The 23,502-nt window shown below is 42.2% G+C and overlaps 1 protein-coding gene across 1 annotated transcript; it reads right to left on the bottom strand.

Annotated features, from left to right (window-relative positions):
* Nucleotides 1-8,134: 8,134 nt before the first annotated feature.
* LOC128686889 (serine/threonine-protein kinase Nek4) lies at nucleotides 8,135-23,064 on the bottom strand. Its single transcript, XM_053774106.2, has 8 exons — nucleotides 22,991-23,064; nucleotides 17,448-17,599; nucleotides 14,167-14,265; nucleotides 13,887-14,042; nucleotides 13,058-13,216; nucleotides 11,790-11,900; nucleotides 9,071-9,328; nucleotides 8,135-8,746 (listed from the first exon to the last, which is right to left on the bottom strand). Exons 2-8 carry the CDS (start codon nucleotides 17,541-17,543, stop codon nucleotides 8,474-8,476), a joined length of 1,152 nt encoding a protein of 383 aa, XP_053630081.2. The 5' UTR covers nucleotides 17,544-17,599; nucleotides 22,991-23,064; the 3' UTR covers nucleotides 8,135-8,473.
* Nucleotides 23,065-23,502: the final 438 nt, after the last annotated feature.

Raw genomic sequence — 23,502 nt, forward strand, 5'->3', positions numbered from 1 at the left:
CGCGGAGAACGATGCGAGGGTAAAATCGGCATTTGTAAGGGATGATCTGGTGTATTTCTTGAGAGCGCTGCCCAGGGTTGCATTGATTGGGGGAGATTGGAATTGTATAATACGGAGATTTGATGTGATGCCAGCGGGGGCGGGATATTTTTCAAACGTGTTGCGAGACCTGTGTAGAGATATTGGGGTACGAGATGCATTTTGGGGAGGAATAGGTGAAGTGCAACATACGTATGTAAGGAGGGAATACGCAGCTAGACTGGATAGGATCTATATAATGCAAGGGGTTTCAGTGGAGTCTTTTAACACTATAGAAGCAATTTATTCAGATCACAGGGCAGTGGTGGTGGGGGTAGCATGGGACTCGTTAGTGAAACGGTTTGAAAGCTACTGGAAATTAAACACGCGACTCCTTGAGGATGAGGAAGTGGAGGAGGGGTTTTCTTCGCTGTGGAGGAAGCTAAGTGAGGAGGCAAAAAGGGTTGATAATGTTGTACGTTGGTGGGACAGTGTGGCCAAGGAGAGGATTCGTAGGTTTTACGTGGGTGAGGGGAAGCGTATAAATCGACTGAAGTATGGATTAACAAATTATTTGGAAAGTAGAATAGGATACTATCATGAGCAAGGAGTAGTGGGAGGGGTATTCCAAACAGAGGCAATAGATGATCTGAAGAGCAGGATAAGAGAGGTGCAGGAGGAGAGATTTCATGCGGTGCGGGTGCAGGCGGGTGTGGAGGAAGTGCTTTGGGGGGACAAGCCATCGGCATGTGTTGAGGAGACAACAGCAGAGGAGGACAGCGACCACAATAGCAGATTTGGAAGTGCACACTGAGGTGAAAGGGTTTAGGGAGGGGCAGGTGTTAAAAACAACTGAGGTGATGAGTATGTTCGCGGATGCGTGGTATGGGCATTATTGGAAAAGTAAAGGAGTTAATAGGGAGGATCTTGATGGGGTGTGTGCTGTAGAGCCCGTAGCTCTGGGGAGAAAGGACAGGGAAGCTTTGGGTGGTGAGATTGAAGAGGGGGAAATATGGAGAGCGCTGGTAGACATGTGCAGAGGCAAAGCACCAGGTATTGATGGACTACCAAGTGAATTTTACTTAAAACATTGGGATCTGTTAAGGGGTTTTATAGTAACACTGTTCAATAGAATGAAAGACGGGGGAGAATTGGGCGAGAAGCAAAGTACAGGGGTTGTAGTGCTTGTGCCCAAGGGTAAGGGGCAGAGTACACTTAAGGATTACAGGGCGATTACTCCCATGTGTGCGGACTATAAATTGTTCGCAAAGATTTTGGGGAATAGGTTAAAATGTGTAGTGGGACGTGTAGTTTCAAAAGGTCAACTAGGGTTGCCAGGACGGTCGATGGTCATGGGGCACGGAATTCTAAAGGGGTTTGTTGAGAGTTTTGAGGGGACGCAGGAAGGAGGGGGTATGGTGGCGATTGATTGGCAGGGTGCTTATGATCAGGTGGAAAGGGAGGGTTTAAGACAGATCCTTAGCAAACAAGGTTTTGGGGATGAGATTGTGGGGTGGGTTAAAACGTTGTATAAAGGGGCAAAAGCGAGAATTCAGATCAATGGACGTGTGGTGAACATGGATAGGGGCTTGAGGCAGGGTTGCCCGCTATCACAGTTATTATTTGCATGTGTGCAAGATCCATTTTATAGGTTGGTTGAGACCAGAGTGTGTGGTGGGGAGGGGTCGAAGGAGGGCTTGATTGGGCATCATGTGGTAGGTTATGTGGATGACACGACACTCCTAGTTCGGAAGGGAACAAGATTGAGAGAGTTGGGAGGGGTGGTTGGCATGTTTGGAGGGGCGACAGGCATGACGGTAAACGTTGAGAAAACAAAGATCATGGGGCTAGGGGAGTGGAGAGACAGAGTTGATTGGGACTGTGATGTGGTGAGAAGGCAGGAAGGGCAGTTATTAATATGTGGCATTTCATATAGAGCGACCATACGGGAGGCTAGGGAGGCGAATTCATTGAGAATGGTGGAACGCGTGGAACATAGGTTGGGGATGTTACGGCCTTGTCACTTGACATTGTTGCAACGGGCGATTGTTATTAACGTATTGCTGTACAGTAAGGTATGGTATGTAGCAGCAGTTTTTCCATTGCTGAGGGCTGAGATTACTCGTATCCTTAGAAGTGTTTTTAGGTTCTTATGGGGCTCAGGATGTGAATGGATGAAGAGGGAGGTGGTGACTTTGCCAGTGAGGAAGGGAGGTTTAGGTTTGTTGAACCTGGGAAGGAGGGTGAAATGCATTTTCGTCAGGTGGGAGTGGAAAAGATTAGGGGGACAGAGGGGGACATGCATGCAAAGGTTACATGATATTTTGAGGGGAATGTATGTGGGTGGGGAATGGAGGGAGTGTGAGGTTTTGTTGAGGGCACTTTTGTGGGCGCGCGAGCCAGACAAATTAAAGGTGAGGGATTTATATCGAATATTGAGGGTAGAGGAGACGGCCCCAGTTGAGGGGCTGTTCCCGATGTATGCATGGGGCGCTATATGGAGTCTGTTAGGTAAACTAAAGCTAGGGCCCAGGGTGCGAGAGATCATGTTTAAATTTTTAGGGATTCTGCCTACTGGATCAGTCCTCAGAAACAGACGTGTGGTAGAGGAGGGTTGGTGTGGGTTATGTGGGGAGTTGGAAACAGCCTATCACGTGGTATACTTTTGCGATTATTTGGGGAGTGTGAGGGAATGGCTGGGGAAAGTGGTCAGGAGGATAGGAGGAACTGGGGTGTCAGTGTTGAGAGTGCTGAGTCTTGATATAGGGAGGGTGGGAGAGAATGTGGCACGGGGAGTAGCTTATATCATGGTGGATTTCGTGTACATATCGTGGGGAATGAGAGGGGTGGATAATAGGGAGACGATGAAACGAGTTTTAGCGAGGATTTTTTGTAGGACAATGAATAGGAATCGGGAAATTTATGGGAGGAGATGGGTGGGAGCTTTCACTGAGGGTTACAGGTCCATAACTGTTGGGGAGTTGCTAGAGTTGTGAGGGGGGGGGGGAAGTGGGTTTAGATTGTTGTGTAAAGCATTCGATAAAAAAAGGGGGGGTACCAAACGGGCTTGCCAAACGAAAGATGTTGGTTTGGTGTGCATGTGTGTGGGTGAGTGATAAGTGCAAGAGAGAACGATTGTGTGTAATTGGGATGTGCATGGGAGTGCTGAGTTCATGCGTTCTTAGTAGTTATTTAATATTGTTAATTAATGCCTTCTGCTGAAGGCCATCGTAGTAGCGTATAAGAGTAGAAGTCTGAGAATGCTGCATGGGACAGCAATAAAGATAGGATTTGACTCCCATTGTAAACTAATTCAGTTTCTAATGTATATATATATATATATATATATATATATATATATATATATATATATATATATATATATATATATATATATATATATACATATGTATATATAAATAATATTAGGACAGCAGCTGGCATTTTCACTACTGTAGAGTTGTTATTGTTTTCAATATAATATGTTCTTAAGTTTAATTTAGTACGGTTAGTTTATAAGTTACATAAACAACGGTGAAATGCTGTACATTTTGGTGAGCTGGGGTAAATAGGGGGGGGGGGTTATACTGCTTGCTTTTTTGCGGCATGTAATTATTGTGTGGATATTGAAATTAGCAGTCGGGAAGGAGTAAGAGGATTCTTCATTTTGTATTACTTGAATAGTTATATTTTGTTGTAATGAATTATGTATATGGCAGTATTCACCTATCAGCTGCATAACATATTACTGCATATTGCAGTGTATAGAAATTGATGAATTTATATTGTCTGTCGATGCTCTCATACTGTATGATTTTGTTAATGTACTGTATGTTATAAATAAAATAAAAAAAAAAAATTTTTGACGATACTGCTTCTATTGCACATTAATTCCTTTCATTTGAATGTTCGACCGATTTCCAAATTCCTTGAGAGAACCAACACTACCTCTCTAGACGGCCACCCGGGCAGTACTTCCTCAGATTCAATTTTCTTATTATAACCTCTCTCCTTGGGTCAAATAAAGAGCCGAGACGACCAGCAGTCAACCTTCCACACCCGTGTCACCTACACTGCCCCTCGCCATCTACCCAACAACTCCTCCCCACTCAGATGGAAACACTCCCTCGCTTCCTCACAAGTAGTTTGTGACTACCATTAATTCTTCATATTGACATTATAGTAAATTTTCCACATAAAGGTTTCATTTGTTGAGAAAGGTATTCATGGGAACGATGGGATTATATACTCTAGTCTTAATAATGCAGAAGAGTCAAGCAATTTCCCTTGCTTTTTCGACTCACAACAGTCATCTTATTTCTAGTTACTACTAAGTGAACAGGGAACAAAAAGTGTTGGAAGCCTCTCCTAAGATTCGCTTCAGGTCCTTTCGATTGAAGTGAATGTTCTACCACTGAGCTGTGTTCACTGTTAAGTGAGCAGTGGGGCAACAGGTGCTAGAAGACCTATATATCTCCTGACCTATATATCTCCCTTACCTAACCTGTCTCGCTCCGCCATTTGCTGCTGTGTTTAGCCCCGGCACTTATCCTTTTTCTGTAACGCTTTCCACTCCCCCTATCTATTCTTCAACTATCCCCATTTCCCCCACACCCCTAGAGGGTCCTTACCTGTGAGTTCTAGTTCTAGTTCTTTTATCTCCGCCCGATGTTGAACTCAGGTCCTGAGCGTTATAGCACTGCACTACGAGGCACTATTTTCACCCCATTCTAATACGTAGTCCAACTGAATATTTTTTTTTTTGATGGCTGAAGTCTTCCTGACAAAGATTAGCTATATTGTGTTTAGTTATGTAGAATAGATTAGTAGAGTTGATATTTGTCTGCACATACTAATTACATTGATCCTACAGGGAATATATACAATATAAGAATACTTATAGGTATATATATGATAAAATGCACGATATACTTCTGAGATAAACATAAACGCTGGGAAACATATACAGTTAATGGTTGTGGAATATTAAATTACCTGGATGAACCTCATAAGATCCATACCAGCAATTTGTAACAAAGATAATTATTCCTTATCAAGTGTTATTGAAACGTAGGAATTTTGAGACATCCTAGGTCGCCAGAAAATGTCACCCTTCGAATACCCACTAATCTCATACTTCCACAAGTCACTCTGGACCTATATTAACTCCAAATGAAATAAACATCACCAGTAATTCTGGTAAACTTATTTATATAAATTATATGGACTGTATGTTAAATTCATTTTAATTAATGAATACATTACATATTTATATATCAGTAGGGTAATTTATATTAATAACACTCACCAATTTGTCTGGAGATTACTTGGTGTGTCATCCACAACCCCCCCATCCTGCCTAGAGATGAGGAAACTACTGGCCAGAATTTCAACTTATAAAGACATTACTTATCTAGGGGATGGGGTAATTCTTATCCTTTTCCCATCTAATTTCGGAGTCCTGCCCAGTTGTTAGTTTCTCACATTCTGTAGGACTGTAACTCCTACAATTTCTGCTCCTATTTGAGAGGTTTCAACCAAGGCCAATGGTACTGATGACTGGACAGACATTTTTCTTAACAAATTACTTAGACTATACAACAAACATTGTCCCATAAAAACGAAACAGATCACAAACAAACGGCTTGGTTGCCCATGGCTAACCAGTACCATTCTGAAATCCACTGACAAGAAACACCAATATGAAAAGCAATATAGACAGGGCTTAATACACAAAGATATTCTTAAACACTATTCATCAGTTCTCACCAAAGTAATAAAGAAAGCCAAACAACTATACTACTCCAGCAGATTCACAGACACTAGAGGAGATATAAAAAAGACCTGGAAAACACTCTCTCAGATTCAAGGGACCCACAAACTGAAAAAAACCAAGAATATTGTCCTAACTAAACCTAATGAAACACCACTACATCCCACTGACACAGCTAACAAGATAAACGACTTCTTCTCAACCATAGGATCTAATCTCGCCAATAAAATCCCACATACCAATGCCCATGCCGGGGACTACCTAGATGGGAATTTCCCAAATTCCTTCTATCTTGCACCAACTGAGCCCTCGGAAGTCACCGAGATTATAAAGTCACTTAAAAACAACTCAGGGAATCTGTCTAATGTCCCACCATTACTGTACAAGCGAGCGGCCCATATCCTTTCGCATGCTATTTCATTACTTTTTAACAAGTCACTAGAAACTAGCACCTTCCCGAAACTACTCAAGATGGCAAGGGTTACACCAATACATAAAGGTGGTGACCCTACAGACTTAAACAACTATAGGCCAATATCAAACTTACCATTGCTATCCAAAATCTTTGAGAAACTCGTGCACAGGAGACTATATTCATTTATAACAACACAAGACATACTCAACCCCTGCCAATTTGGATTCAGGAAAAATAAAAGCACTAATGATGCAATCATAAAAATGCTAGATCTGCTTTACACAGCATTGGAAAATAAGGAATATCCACTAGGAATTTTTATTGACCTAAGAAAAGCTTTTGACACAGTAGACCACGACATCCTACTCCACAAACTTGACCATTACGGTATAAGAGGCCATGCGCTTGCTTATTTCAAATCTTACCTTACTAATAGGTATCAGTATGTCACCATTAAAGACACAGCATCAACAACACGGCCACTTGATACTGGAGTTCCGCAGGGAAGTGTCCTTGGTCCCCTTCTCTTCCTCATATACATCAATGATCTTCCAAACGTATCCCAACCCCTGAAACCCATTCGCTTTGCTGACGACACGACTTATGTCATCTCTCACCCTAATCTTGCCACCCTCAACACCATTGTTAACGAGGAGCTGATCAAAATATCGACTTGGATGACAGCCAATAAACTTACGCTTAACACTGACAAAACCTACTATATTATGTTTGGTAGCAGAGCAGGAGATGCACAAATTAACATTAAGATCGACAACACTCTAATTACCAGACATAATGAGGGCAAATTCCTAGGCCTATACCTTGACAACAACCTGAATTTCAGCACCCATATCCAACACATAACCAAAAAAGTATCCAAAACGGTTGGGATCCTCTCCAAGATATGATACTACGTGTCGCAAACTGCCCTTATCACACTATACCATTCACTTATATATCCATACCTCACCTATGCTATTTGTGCTTGGGGATCAACTGCAGCAACACACCTAAAGCCAATAATAACCCAACAAAAAGCTGCAGTAAGAATCACTAAATCCCATCCCTGACAACACAACCCCCCACTCTTCATAGATCTAAACTTACTCCCTGTTCAGTACATCCACACTTACTACTGTGCAATCTACATCTACAGGACCTTAAACTCCAATATCAACCTTGACCTAAAACGCTTTCTTGATAGTTGTGACAGAACCCACAGGCATAACACCAGACACAAACATCTCTACGACATTCCCCGTGTCCGACTAAACCTTTACAAAAATTCAATGTATGTCAAAGGCCCTAAAATCTGGAACACCCTACCTGAGAACTCTAGAACTGCAGACACATTCATCACCTTCAAAACTACCATTAGAAAACATCTTATCTCCCTGATACACCCCATCAACTAACTACACGAATACCAGCTGGTGGTTCACACTTTCACTCACCCATTTGACCATAAACAGAAATATTAATCTCAATCTTAAAATAATGAATCCTATGATACTCCAATACTGAAACTATGTACTGTGCGAAAACAAAAGCATTCACATTGCTAAACTCACAAACTAGTATTTAGTCAGCCATAATACCAACTTACCTCATAATTTGTAATATTTTACAATTAAGAATAAAACTAAGTCTGCCCGAAATGCCTAGCCATGCTAGGCGTTCTAGTGGTACACTCTGTAATCATTATTTAACTACATGTAAACCACACAACAACCAAATTCTGTATATTCAACATTGTAATCTTTATAGAGAATAAACTTTGAATTGAATATTCTTACGATTTCACTAACGTTCCGTCTTGCCCAGTTCAAATATAGCGTCCCTTCCAAGCGACTCTACCCCCGTCGCTGGTTCCATTTTTTATTTCCAAAATAATTTTTACTAACTACAATGTATTTCACTAATTTACATGCAAAAGTACACTTTATTTCAGAAAATATACAATATTTTCCACAGTTGCACTAGAAATTTCCTAAGGAGAGCGTATATAGCACGAGGAATTAAATCAAAAGATTCTTAATAATAATATCACTGGATGATAAAGGGGTACATGCGTTCATTAGAAATTTTCTAATTTCATAAAGTTTACTTGCTCACCTCCAGCCTTGGCTGTGTATCAGACTGCCGTTGTTATGGTTGAGTTTAAGGGTCGAATCCACTGACAAACTTCTAGAGTCAAGATATAAAAAACATGCCCCTTCGAAAATTATTAATATAGTTATATGCAGAATTGGATCCTCATTGGTCGCTCAGCTGAGTGACTGAAGACTCAACCCTCCACACAGTAAGCTCACACCTCCCAGGAACTTGAGGAAGATTTGAAGTGTGCTGCCAGAGTGGATGTTGTAGCTGTTGAGCATCTTCTTGTCGTTGAGGGTGACCTGGCCGAAGACGATGCTGACAGAGTCAGCGTCTATACCGGACGACTCCTGCAGCTTCCTTTTCAGCTCCAACACCGTCAGGAAGGAGCTGACGTTGAGGGAGAACTTCCTGTCATCTATGTCCTTAATGATGACTCTGATCTGCAGTCAGGTGCATTACATTAAAAAATAATAATGACATAAGAAAAGCAGGTTTATCTACTTGACGGCATTGTATATCATTATTATATTATAGTGGCCTATGTATTTGTCTAACATATTCTTAAAGCTACCCAGGGAATTAGCTTAAGTAACCCTAATAATTCATAATCTGTATGTGTCTTAAGAGAGTAAAGTTTGAAGTTATAACATAATAAAGAAGAACTTACGTAAAATAAATTTTGACGAAGAAATATGACATTTCTTATTAGTACTTAAAAACTGTGTACTCTATAAAAAGATTGTTGAAAGAGTGCTATTAATTACCTCAGAGTGACTGTCCTGAGTGTCACGGACTCTGAAGACCTGAGTGTCACCTTGATTGACCCCCAGGCTTTCACCTGCATTGGGCACCAGGGTATCGCCTGCACTGAACACTGGGGTGCCAGCTTCACTGGTGTTGTGGTGAGCGAGGAAGGGGTGGTCGAGTACCTGCTGGGCTGAGAGTCTGGTCTTGGGGTCATAGCTGACCAAAGCTGTGATCAGCTGCTGCAGATGTGGGTTGTATCCAGCTGGCACCTGCACCTATATAAACACGCTTCATTTACAGATATTTACACACGTTATTAATGATTTACACAGGTTTACAGTCATAAGGCCATACAGATTACATAAATGTGTTGATAATGTGAGAAATCACGAAAGCGCTTGGAAGTTTATATTATTTTCTGCACACGCACACACACGGAAGAGTGACCTAGTAGCGACCAGTGAAGAGGCGGGGCCAGGAGCTGTGAATCGACCCCTGCAACCACAACTAGTTGAACACATACACACACAATACAGGCTGCTGAGTGAGCTAGATACCTCAAAGGCGATGGGGCCAGATAACATCTCTCCATGGGTCCTAAGAGAGGGAGCAGAGGCGAGGCCAGGAGCTATGAATCGACCCGTGCAACCACAACTAGGTAAGGACACACACACACACACACATGTAGTCCCAATTTTTAAAAAGGGAGACAGACATGAGGCACTAAACTACAGACCTGTATCACTAACGTGTATAGTATGCAAGGTCATGGAGAAGATCATCAGGAGGAGAGTGGTGGATCACCTGGAAAGAAACAAGTGTATAATTGACAACCAGCACGGTTTCAGGGAAGGAAAATCCTGTGTCACAAACCTACTAGAGTTTTATGACAAGGTGACAGAAGTAAGACAAGAGAGACAGGGGTGGATCGACTGCATTTTTTTGGACTGCAAGAAGACCTTCGACACAGTTCCTCACAAGAGGTTACTGCAAAAGCTAGAGGATCAGGCACGCATAACAGGAAAGGCACTGCAATGGATCAGAGAATACCTGACAGGGAGGCAACAACGAGTCATGGTACATGACGAGGTGTCAGAGTGGGCGCCTGTGACAAGCGGGGTTCCACAGGGGTCAGTCCTAGGACCTGTGCTGTTCTTGGTATATGTGAACGACATAACGGAAGGGATAGACTCAGAAGTGTCCTTGTTTGCAGATGATGTGAAGTTAATGAGAAGAATCAAATCGGACGAGGATCAGGCAGGACTACAAAGAGACCTGGACAGGCTACAAGCCTGGTCCAGCAAATGGGTCCTTGAGTTTAACCCTGCCAAATGCAAAGTCATGAAGATTGGGGAAGGGCAAAGAAGACCGCAGACACAATATAGTTTAGATGGCCAAAGACTGCAAACCTCACTCAAGGAAAAAGATCTGGGGGTGAGTATAACACCGAGCATATCTCCTGAGGCGCACATCAATCAGATAACTGCTCCAGCATACGGGCGCCTGGCAAACCTACGGATAGCGTTCCGATACCTCAGTAAGGATTCGTTCAAGACACTGTATACCATTTACGTCACGCCCATACTGGAGTATGCAGCAGTTTGGAATCCTCACCTAGTCAAGCACGTCAAGAAACTAGAGAAAGTGCAAAGGTTTGCAACAAGACTAGTCCCAGAGCTACGGGGATTATCCTACGAAGAAAGGTTGAGGGAAATCGGCCTGACGACACTGGAGGACAGGAGGGTCAGGGGAGACATGATAACGACATATAAAATACTGCGCGGAATAGATAAGGTGGACAAAGACGGGATGTTCCAGAGAAGGGACACAGACACAAGAGGTCACAATTGGAAGTTGAAGACTCAGATGAATCAAAGGGATGTTAGGAAGTATTTCTTCAGTCATAGAGTAGTCAGGCCGTGGAATAGCCTAGAAAGTGACGTAGTGGAGGCGGGAACCATACATAGTTTTAAGGCGAGGTATGATAAAGCTCATGGAGCAGGGAGAGAGAGGACCTAGTAGCAATCAGCGAAGAGGCGGGGTCAGGAGCTATGAATCGACCCCTGCAACCACAAATAGGTGAGTACACACACACACACACACACACACACACACTCCAGATAATGCTGCAGAGCGTCTGGACCGAACTGGACTATCACATCGATGTTTGCCGAGCAACCAGAGGGGCGCACATTAAGTGCCTTTAATACTAGCCTGTACCACATGAAACTTAATGAAATCCTGCATCTGAAGCTACTAACTGTGAAAGAATATTACAATAAAGTTACATGTTATACCTGTTTGAAATCAGGGAGTGTTTTTGTGGCCACTCTGTATACATATTACGAATTCTCAGTCTTCTGCTATTGTGGGGAGAGGGGTTATGAGGTGCCTCTGGTAATAATTTGGATATATGATCACAACCAAGAGTAGGCAGTATAATATGAAGCTGATGAGAGGAAACAAGGGGGGTTAACCTCCTCTGACCAGCATACTGTTAAATAACTGTACCTCGGTTAGTAGCTAATGAGTGCAGCATGAAGGATAATGAAGCCAAACCATGAAAGAACGATTAATTATGACGATTCAAGAGATCGTCTCCGGACTCGAATATTTCCAGTTTCCCCGGCGTTGTGTAACCCCTACGAGTTAAGCTTTTGTTAATAGTAATAATAATAATAATAATAATAATAATAATGATAACAGTCACTGGTGATGAAGGAGGTTATCACTTACATTCGTGAATGGGAAGGCGAACCTGAAGGTGACAATCTCGAAGATGCAGCATCCCAGTGCCCACAGGTCAGCCTTGCTGCCGTAGGACTCACCGCTGTACACCTCCGGTGCCTGAATCACCAGGAAACAATGTAATGTCCACAGAGTCACGCATCATGGGGGAAACAATAGATTTGAAGGTGAAAATAATAATACTAGCTTACAATACCGACAAGTAGATAAGACATACATGCAAGACTGAGGCATCTTAATAAACATACCTGACTGTTGCACATGTGTCGTATTTATCTACGTGTTGGTATAGCATACCCTTATTATAGTCACACTGTCAGACGCTGCACCACAACGGTATCTTGGTACAAAGGTCATCGACAATTTTATTGCCTGACCACTAGTTACGAGTGAGAAAAGTTGGATTTGAGAGGGAACTACCCAGTAGGCTTGCTGCACTGATTCTCAATTATTACATTATTGCTTCTACTAGTGGTCCTCACTTCTTCTGTCTTCTGCGCCTCACCTTTGGTTGTGTAAGTCCCCATCCTGATGCTTCAGCTTCACATTGTACTTCAATATGGAGCAGAATTCTTCTCTAAGTTGAGGGACTGACCATATCTAAACTACTTTGAGAGTGATGGACTGATTACATTGTCTCTAGATCTCCACTGTTTCTGCTACCTCCTCTGAATTCGACTGAAGAAGCCTACCGTGTAGGCGAAACGTTTCGGAATTGGAACTTAACCGTTCAGGTTCCAGTAACTACTGAAACTTTCATGGAATACTTGAAGATGTCCTTATTGCCCTACTGAAGTGTTCCATCTATGGTTCCCGTAACTACTAAACCCCTAACTGAATACTTGACATTATCTTCTAGCTCAGGCTAACAGAGTTTACAACTATGTATGTAAACCATCCTGTGTGATGGAATATGACTGGGAAACAATTTTGCTTCTCTCATGTAACTGTTAAGAATAAGGTAGCGGCACATTCTCATTGTATTCAATTTAGATATATAAAAAAGGGCTTGCAGCTAACCAGTTTGTGTGGTCTTAGTCACCAAGACTGAGGTCTTCAAGATAATTTCTCGTAGCCAGCACAGTTATGCTTTGCACGTTATATTCTCCACACTAACCCTATTTTTCCATTAGTATATATAATCTAAAATTTTGATATTTACGAACTGTACATACTATAACAACTTCAGGACTCCTGACTGCTCTAATTGCATTTAGGGACTGTATAAGCTGAGAGACAGAGGGACAGAGACCTACCATGAAAGCCCTGGTACCGATGACAGTAGTGGCCAGATCAGAGGTCGGGCTTAGGACCCGAGCCAGACCAAAGTCGCCAAGCTTGAGACCACCAGTTTTGGTCAGGAAGATGTTCATAGGCTTCACGTCCCTATGTACCACATTCCTCTGGTGTAGGTACTGCGAGAAGAACCTAATTACTAGTCAGCTGTGGAAGTACTGAGGAGAAAAAAAGTGTATACAAACACATGATATATACAGATTATATACAACTGCCTTTTAAAATACTGATAATAAACTGTTATAAATATCTGGTTATTTATGTAAAATAAAAGGTGACTCAAATTACATAGAATCTGTCCAAACGAAATAAATATGATTCTGCCGTGTCAGGGATTGATACGCTATTACTCCTACACGGATACGATGGGTAATAACCTTCCATACACAGGGAACAGATATGATCACAAACGGGATAGAAAATCAACAAGTTGATGACTGAGATGCTTGTACAACACTTGGATATCTTTATTATGGATACGTTTCACCATTTTTTCTGTACTGGATTGACAGAGCCGCTGAATGACAAAACTTTTCCACAATATTAGACACCCAAGTGGTGCACATAGGTCTCATTTATACACAAGGAACATTCTCTCACACAGCAGAGTATATCGTCTTGAGGAATGGTTGAAACACGGATTCCTACGTTCAGCACACAAATCCTCATTATCCTGGCGTTACCTGGATTATTTACTCCGTTCTAGGTAGGAATTTCTAACCCTGGTTTGTGTGTAGCTAGAGCCGCGGCTCTCACCCCTCGGCTACAGCAGTCGAGGTTAATACTTACCTGGAGAGCTGATGCGAGTTTGGTGGTCCAGTCTCTGATCTGGCATTCTGGGAAGGGTGTGCTAGCTCGCTTCCTTCTCTGGATGTGAGTGTGCAGGTTGCCACCATCACAGTACTCCATCAACAGATGAATCTCCATACCTATCTTACAGTAATCCTGGGGAAGGAATTGATGTTTAAGACATATACAGATGCAAGTGTGATGAAGTGTAACAATTCAGATCTGGTATACTGAAACATGTCCTGTCTACTGACATGGGGATGTGGTACCTATCACTCACCTCGTAGGAGACGATGTTTTCATGTCTCAGCTGCTGTAGGAGCCTCACTTCCCTGACCTGGTAACTCCAGCTGTTAGTCGACATCTTGCTCAGGTCAATCTGCCGGATAAAACAACAGGGAATGCTGATGACAGAAGCGTTCCACAAGGGTCAATTTTTGGGTCCCTCATTGTTCATAACCTCCATTAATAAGTTTTGTAAAGGGATAAAAATGTAACATACAATGCGAAATAAAACTGGGGAAGCATGTCCGTGAAGCGCTAAATTCGTGTGGGTTACTGAGTATGAGTAGAGGAAGTTCGAGTCTCCTCACTGTGTAGGAAGCTCGCTCCTAGGTGTATAATGATGGATAATGAAGATAAAGAACTATTTACAGGGATTTAAACTTTCTATAGCTTTCAATAAAAAATATACATATCTTTTAATACGTGAATATATTGTGAAGAGTTTGATGGTAGGTATAATGTTTGTCAGGAAACAGGGCAAGTGTTTCCTGACTCGGGTTTTAGTCATATGATGACCCACAGCTAGAGCTTTTGATCATATGACCAAGGCCTTCCGCTGGTTTTAAATATTATGGTCATAGTTATAACAATTTATTACACCTAAGCAGTATATAATAATAAATAATAATAATAATAATAATAATAATAATAATAATAATAATAATAATAATAATATTTTTTTTATTATTATCACACTGGCCGATTCCCACCAAGGCAGGGTGGCCCGAAAAAGAAAAACTTTCACTATCATTCACTCCATCACTGTCTTGCCAGAAGGGTGCTTTACACTACAGTTTTTAAACTGCAACATTAACACCCCTCCTTCAGAGTGCAGGCACTGTACTTCCCATCTCCAGGACTCAAGTCCGGCCTGCCGGTTTCCCTGAACCCCTTCATAAATGTTACTTTGCTCACACTCCAACAGCACGTCAAGTATTAAAAACCATTTGTCTCCATTCACTCCTATCAAACACGCTCACGCATGCCTGCTGGAAGTCCAAGCCCCTCGCACACAAAACCTCCTTTACCCCCTCCCTCCAACCTTTCCTAGGCCGACCCCTACCCCTCCTTCCTTCCACTACAGACTGATACACTCTTGAAGTCATTCTGTTTCGCTCCATTCTCTCTACATGTCCGAACCACCTCAACAACCCTTCCTCAGCTCTCTGGACAACAGTTTTGGTAATCCCGCACCTCCTCCTAACTTCCAAACTACGAATTCTCTGCATTATATTCACACCACACATTGCCCTCAAACATGACATCTCCACTGCCTCCAGCCTTCTCCTCGCTGCAACATTCATCACCCATGCTTCACACCCATACAAGAGCGTTGGTAAAACTATACTCTCATACATTCCCCTCTTTGCCTCCAAGGACAAAGTTCTTTGTCTCCACAGACTCCTAAGTGCACCACTCACCCTTTTCCCCTCATTAATTCTATGATTCACCTCATCTTTCATAGACCCATCCGCTGACACGTCCACTCCCAAATATCTGAATACATTCACCTCCTCCATACTCTCTCCCTCCAATCTGATATCCAATCTTTCATCACCTAATCTTTTTGTTATCCTCATAACCTTGCTCTTTCCTGTATTCACTTTTAATTTTCTTCTTTTGCACACCCTACCAAATTCATCCACCAATCTCTGCAACTTCTCTTCAGAATCTCCCAAGAGCACAGTGTCATCAGCAAAGAGCAACTGTGACAACTCCCACTTTATGTGTGATTCTTTATCTTTTAACTCCACGCCTCTTGCCAAGACCCTCGCATTTACTTCTCTTACAACCCCATCTATAAATATATTAAACAACCACGGTGACATCACACATCCTTGTCTAAGGCCTACTTTTACTGGGAAATAATTTCCCTCTTTCCTACATACTCTAACTTGAGCCTCACTATCCTCGTAAAAACTCTTCACTGCTTTCAGTAACCTACCTCCTACACCATACACCTGCAACATCTGCCACATTGCCCCCCTATCCACCTTGTCATGCGCCTTTTCCAAATCCATAAATGCCACAAAGACCTCTTTAGCCTTATCTAAATACTGTTCATTTATATGTTTCACTGTAAACACCTGGTCCACACACCCCCTACCTTTCCTAAAGCCTCCTTGTTCATCTGCTGTCATATTCTCCGTCTTACTCTTAATTCTTTCAATAATAACTCTACCATACACTTTACCAGGTATACTCAACAGACTTATCCCCCTATAATTTTTGCACTCTCTTTTATCCCCTTTGCCTTTATACAAAGGAACTATGCATGCTCTCTGCCAATCCCTAGGTACCTTACCCTCTTCCATACATTTATTAAATAATTGCACCAACCACTCCAAAACTATATCCCCACCTGCTTTTAACATTTCTATCTTTATCCCATCAATCCCGGCTGCTTTACCCCCTTTCATTTTACCTACTGCCTCACGAACTTCCCCCACACTCACAACTGGTTCTTCCTCACTCCTACAAGATGTTATTCCTCCTTGCCCTATACACGAAATCACAGCTTCCCTATCTTCAACAATATTTAACAATTCCTCAAAATATTCCCTCCATCTTCCCAATACCTCTAACTCTCCATTTAATAACTCTCCTCTCCTATTTTTAACTGACAAATCCATTTGTTCTCTAGGCTTTCTTAACTTGTTAATCTCACTCCAAAAGTTTTTCTTATTTTCAACAAAATTTGTTGATAACATCTCACCCACTCTCTCATTTGCTCTCTTTTTACATTGCTTCACCACTCTCTTAACCTCTCTCTTTTTCTCCATATACTCTTCCCTCCTTGCATCACTTCTACTTTGTAAAAACTTCTCATATGCTAACTTTTTCTCCCTTACTACTCTCTTTACATCATCATTCCACCAATCGCTCCTCTTCCCTCCTGCACCCACTTTCCTGTAACCACAAACTTCTGCTGAACACTCCAACACTACATTTTTAAACCTACCCCATACCTCTTCGACCCCATTGCCTATGCTCTCATTAGCCCATCTATCCTCCAATAGCTGTTTATATCTTACCCTAACTGCCTCCTCTTTTAGTTTATAAACCTTCACCTCTCTCTTCCCTGATGCTTCTATTCTCCTTGTATCCCATCTACCTTTTACTCTCAGTGTAGCTACAACTAGAAAGTGATCTGATATATCTGTGGCCCCTCTATAAACATAATAATAATAATAATAATAATAATAATAATAATAATAATAATAATAATAATAATAATAATAATAATAATAAACAGATTTATACGGTGCAATTTACCTTCTTCAATGCATAAAGATTCTGGTCCTTCTCCACGAGGTACACTGTACCAAAGGTACCATTCCCCAGGTGTCTGACCTCCCTCACACCCTCCATTACCACACCTGTACCTCGCCACACCTGTAATTACACCCACCTGCCGTCACGTACACCTGAAAAAGTAAATTATTATTATTATAATCAAGGGGGAAGCGCTAAACCCGGAGGATTATACAGCGCCTGGGGGGGGGGGGATGTGGAAGGCATTCAGGCTTAATTCGGGGAACTGGAGCACAGATCTAATTCCCTAAATCAAGAGCCCCTCACCAACATCAAGGAACCTTCCTTGAGGGGTGAAAAAGTAAAATTCCTTAGGTTTCAAGTCTATCGACTTTGGCTCGTAACTTACCTACACACACACATTCAAAAATATTTATTTCTAAAATAGTGTTTAAGGATAACTTAAAAATCTATTTTAATTACTAAATAGTTAAGGATAACTTTAAAAAATATTTAATATCTAAATAGGGTTAAGGTTAACTTTAAACAATATAGTTATTCCTAAATATTATTAAGCGAAATATTTTAATTCCCAAAATTTAAAGGAATATTTTAATTTCCAAAATAGGGGACAGTTGGTCCCGGAAGATGAGGAGGTACTTGTACCTCCTCCCATGGCAGACATAGGTCTCAGACACTCCCAAGATAGGGAGTCAAGGCCGGGTCACCATCTGGAAAAGACCCGGGAGAGTACCGGCGAATCAAGAGGAAGAAGAAGAAGGTGAACGTGGACAAACCGGTGTAAAGAAACACGCCCAGTGTTTCTACCCTCACCGGGAATCGAACCCGGACACCGCCCTGTGAAGCGAGAGCTTTATTAACCACCAGGCAACGGGGCACCGTAAAGTATGCAAATCAGTGCACGGAGATTTAACTATTTAGGAATGCTCTTCGCTCAGTCGTCACGTGAGGTCACAGACCCTGAGCTGCTTTGGGGATTAGTGTGGACGGTTACAAAGCATGGCTTGCTTCTGCAGTGTTTTAAAAATTGAGGTTGGAGAGTTGAAGGAGGAGGTCTTGCTTCTCCAGGAGGAGATTAGGAGGCTGAAGGACCACTTCAAGGGGTCTGGGAGAGAGTGTGAGGTGGCTGGAGTTGTGGGGAATGAGGCTTCTAGCAGCGAGGTGCAGTCTGTCTCTCGCTGTGAGGAGGCTGTAGTTGGGGAGGCAGCAACGGCTACCAGCAGTGAGGTGCAGCCCAGCACCTGCTACAAGTGGCGAGTAGTTCACAGTAATGGAAGGCGCATCAGAGTAAGGAAAGTTAAGAGTGAAGATCTGAAGGTAGGAAATCGCTTCTCTGTTCTTCAGGATGAATGTACTTCAGTGGCCAGTGAAGGTAAGGGTACTACTGCCCCTGCTAATGGAGGTAAGCGCATTCTTGTGGTTGGTGACTCTCAGGTAAGATACATTGACCGTGCTTTTTGTAATAGGAATAAGAAGATGAGAGATAGAGTGTGCTTCCCTGGAGCTGGTGTTGGGGACATTGTCAACAGGCTGGATAATATCATGTCAGGTAATGGGAGCAAGCCCATTATCTGTCTCAGTGCTGGTGGAAATGATATTGGGAAGGGTAGGAGAGAAGAGCTGCTAGAAAAGTACAGGTCAGCTATAGATTTCATTAAGTCTAAGGGAGGGATCCCAATCATATGTAGCATCTTGCCTAGAAGGGGAGTAGGAAATGAATGGTTGTCTAGGGCAATTGGTGTAAATTGCTGGCTAGACAGATACTGCAAGGAACTTGCAGTCCCATTCATTGACAACTGGAACAACTTTTATGGCAAACATGATATGTATGCAAGGGATGGGGTACATCTCTCTGGGGCTGGGGTGGTAGCACTTGCGGACTCGATTGAGAAGGCCATTGGTGAAATGGCTATGATTTTAAACTGATGGAAGATAGAGGTATGGGTGTGTGTGGGAAACAAGCAGGTTGCAACACTTGGGTTGGAAACAGTAAATGTATAAAAGGCATTCAGCATGAAGTTATAAATAAAGACAATAGATCAGGTCAGCAAACAAAGGGGGACAGCAGAGGGCAGCAAGGGACTAGCTCCCTTAAGGTTTACTATACTAATAGCAGGAGTGTAAGAAATAAGATAGATGAGCTAAGATTAATTGCAAGTGCAGGAAACATAGATATTATTGCTATAACAGAGACCTGGCTCAATCTGAAAGATAGAGAGATGCCCTCTGAATGTCACATACAAGGCTATAAATTATTCCACACTGACAGGGTCAACAGGAAAGGTGGTGGAGTAGCGATGTATGTCAGAGACAATTTAAATTGTTGTGTTAGACAAGATATTAAATTAGAAGCGTCAGCCACTGAATCTGTTTGGTTACAGCTTCTCGAGGGCCGAGAAAAACTAATTTTGGGTGTGATTTACAGGGCCCCAAATCTTGATAGGGAGTGCAGTAAACTTCTATGGGACGAAATTCGTAAGGCATCTACACACGAAAATGTTGTGCTAATGGGAGATTTCAACTATAGACAGATTGACTGGAGCAATTTGACAGGAAATTTAGAGTCAGGTGACTTTCTTGATACGATCCAGGATTGTTTTTTAAAACAGTTTGTGACAGAGCCAACTAGGGGAAATAACATCCTTGACTTGGTTCTTGCCAGTAGGGAAACACTAATTAATAATCTTGAGGTTAATGATGAGCTTGGGGAAAGTGATCACAAATCACTCAGTTTTAATATATCATGGAATTCCCCTAATAATGGCAATCAAGTCTCCGTCCCTGACTTTCGCTTGGCTGATTTCATAGGACTGAAAAATTACTTAGGTGGGCTGAACTGGAATGACCTGACTAAGGGTCAGGTAGGTGGTGATGGTTGCCGATATGATGCTTTCCAGGGCATAGTTCTAGCTGCTCAGTCAAATTATGTTCCAAATAGGGAAATCAGATCAAACAAAAATGATCCTAAATGGATGAACAATAGATTAAAATATCTGATTGGTCAAAAGAGAGGCATATATAGGCAAATCAAAAGAGGAGAGGGGCAATTGAGAAATCGATATATTCAGTTAAAGAGAGAAATAAAAAAGGGAATTAGAAAAGCAAAAAGAGATTATGAGGTTAAAGTTGCAAGAGAATCGAAGACTAACCCAAAAGGATTCTTTCAGGTATACAGAAGTAAGATCAGGGACAAGATAGGCCCACTCAAAAGTTCCTCGGGTCAGCTCACTGACAGTGATAAGGAAATGTGTAGAATTTTTAACACATACTTCCTCTCAGTTTTTACACAGGAGGATAGCAGCGATATTCCAGTAATGATAAATTATGTAGAACAGGACGATAATAAACTGTGCACTATTAGGGTCACTAGTGACATGGTCCTTAGGCAAATAGATAAATTAAAACCTAACAAATCCCCAGGCCCTGATGAACTGTATGCAAGGGTTCTAAAGGAATGTAAAGAGGAGCTTAGCACACCTTTGGCTAATCTTTTCAACATATCACTACAAACTGGCATGGTGCCAGATAAGTGGAAAATGGCAAATGTGATACCTATTTTCAAAACAGGTGACAGGTCCTTAGCTTCGAACTATAGACCAATAAGCCTAACCTCCATAGTGGGAAAATTTATGGAATCAATAATTGCCGAGGCAGTTCGTAGCCACCTTGAAAAGCATAAATTAATCAACGAATCTCAGCATGGTTTTACAAAGGGGCGTTCCTGCCTTACGAATTTATTAACTTTTTTCACTAAGGTATTTGAGGAGGTAGATCATGGTAATGAATATGATATTGTGTATATGGACTTCAGTAAGGCTTTTGACAGGGTCCCACATCAGAGACTATTGAGGAAAATTAAAGCACATGGAATAGGAGGAGAAATTTTTTCCTGGATAGAGGCATGGTTGACAAATAGGCAGCAGAGAGTTTGCATAAATGGGGAGAAATCAGAGTGGGGAAGTGTCACGAGCGGTGTTCCACAGGGGTCAGTGTTGGGCCCCCTGCTGTTCACAATCTACATAAACGACATAGATGAGGGCATAAAGAGCGACATCGGCAAGTTTGCCGATGACACCAAAATAGGCCGTCGAATTCATTCTGACGAGGACATTCGAGCACTCCAGGAAGATTTGAATAGACTGATGCAGTGGTCGGAGAAGTGGCAGATGCAGTTTAATATAGACAAATGCAAAGTTCTAAATGTTGGACAGGACAATAACCATGCCACATATAAACTAAATAATGTAGATCTTAATATTACGGATTGCGAAAAAGATTTAGGAGTTCTGGTTAGCAGTAATCTGAAACCAAGACAACAGTGCATAAGTGTTCGCAATAAAGCTAATAGAATCCTTGGCTTCATATCAAGAAGCATAAATAATAGGAGTCCTCAGGTTGTTCTTCAACTCTATACATCCTTGGTTAGGCCTCATTTAGATTATGCTGCACAGTTTTGGTCACCTTATTACAGAATGGATATAAATTCTCTGGAAAATGTACAAAGGAGGATGACAAAGTTGATCCCATGTATCAGAAACCTTCCCTATGAGGATAGACTAAGGGCCCTGAATCTGCACTCTCTAGAAAGACGTAGAATTAGGGGGGATATGATTGAGGTGTATAAATGGAAGACAGGAATAAATAAAGGGGATGTAAATAGTGTGCTGAAAATATCTAGCCTAGACAGGACTCGCAGCAATGGTTTTAAGTTGGAAAAATTCAGATTCAGGAAGGATATAGGAAAGTACTGGTTTGGTAATAGAGTTGTGGATGAGTGGAACAAACTCCCAAGTACCGTTATAGAGGCCAGAACGTTGTGTAGCTTTAAAAATAGGTTGGATAAATACATGAGTGGATGTGGGTGGGTGTGAGTTAGACCTGATAGCTTGTGCTACCAGGTCGGTTGCCGTGTTCCTCCCTTAAGTCAATGTGACCTGACCTGACTAGGTTGGGTGCATTGGCTTAAGCCGGTAGGAGACTTGGACCTGCCTCGCATGGGCCAGTAGGCCTTCTGCAGTGTTCCTTCGTTCTTATGTTCTTATGTTCTTAATAATAATAATAATAATAATAATAATAATAATAATAATATGTCCTGAAATAAATTAATATAACCAAAAATCACATATTACGGGTCTCATATATTATTAAGACCCGTGTCAGGAGACATGTCGTCTCCTGACAAAGATCGACACCATGCCCAGCCCTTCTATGGTAGTGTAGGTGCCTGAGCCAGAGCTTGCAGCTCACAAGACTGTCATTCCCATTATCCCCCTTGGGGCGAGGATGGCAGACCAGAGAGCCCTAGCTTCTCCCTACGAGCCCCGTGAGTGCGGAGAATGTGGCTAGGCCTGGGGACAGTTGGTCCCAAAGATGAGGGGGTACTTGTGCCTCCTCCCATGGGAGACTTAGGTCTCAGACACTCCCTAGACAGGGAGCCAAGGCCGGGCCACCACTTGGAAAAGGCCCTGGCCGGGAGAATACCGGCGAATCTTTAATAATAAATAAATAATCCTAACAAATAAAACAACACACATATATATTACCGTACTTAAGTGAGGATCTACCTCAGCCACCACTCTCACCACTGACTAGTTAGTGAGGAAGATCTGGCTTCGATGAATTATCTTATCTGAGCAAACCAGTCTGGTATCTCTCACCTATCAGCAAATGGCGATTATTATCGTGATTTTTTTGTGTTTGGATATGTGTTGGTACAATGACGTGTTTCTGAGAATATCTGAAGTGTCTCTCTCTCTCCCTCCCACCCTCCCTTCAGCCAGGGTACTGTGGGTTGTGAATTGTTCCAGCCAAGGTACTGTGGGTTGTGAATTGTTCCAGCCACGGGACTCTTGGTTAGCTGTGAATTGCTCCAACCAGGGTATTGAGAGTTGAGCTGTTCCAGCCAGGGTACTGTGGGTTGTAAATATTTCCAGCTGCGGCATTGTGGGTTAGTTGTAGATTGTTCCAACCAGGGTATCGTGGGTTGTACATTGTTCCAGCCAAGGGGCTGTGGGCTGTGAATTGCTCCAGCCAGGGTGTTGTGGGTTGTGAATTG

Source organism: Cherax quadricarinatus, chromosome 7 (genome assembly GCF_038502225.1).
Source record: "Cherax quadricarinatus isolate ZL_2023a chromosome 7, ASM3850222v1, whole genome shotgun sequence".
Taxonomy (NCBI): Eukaryota; Metazoa; Arthropoda; class Malacostraca; order Decapoda; family Parastacidae; genus Cherax; species Cherax quadricarinatus.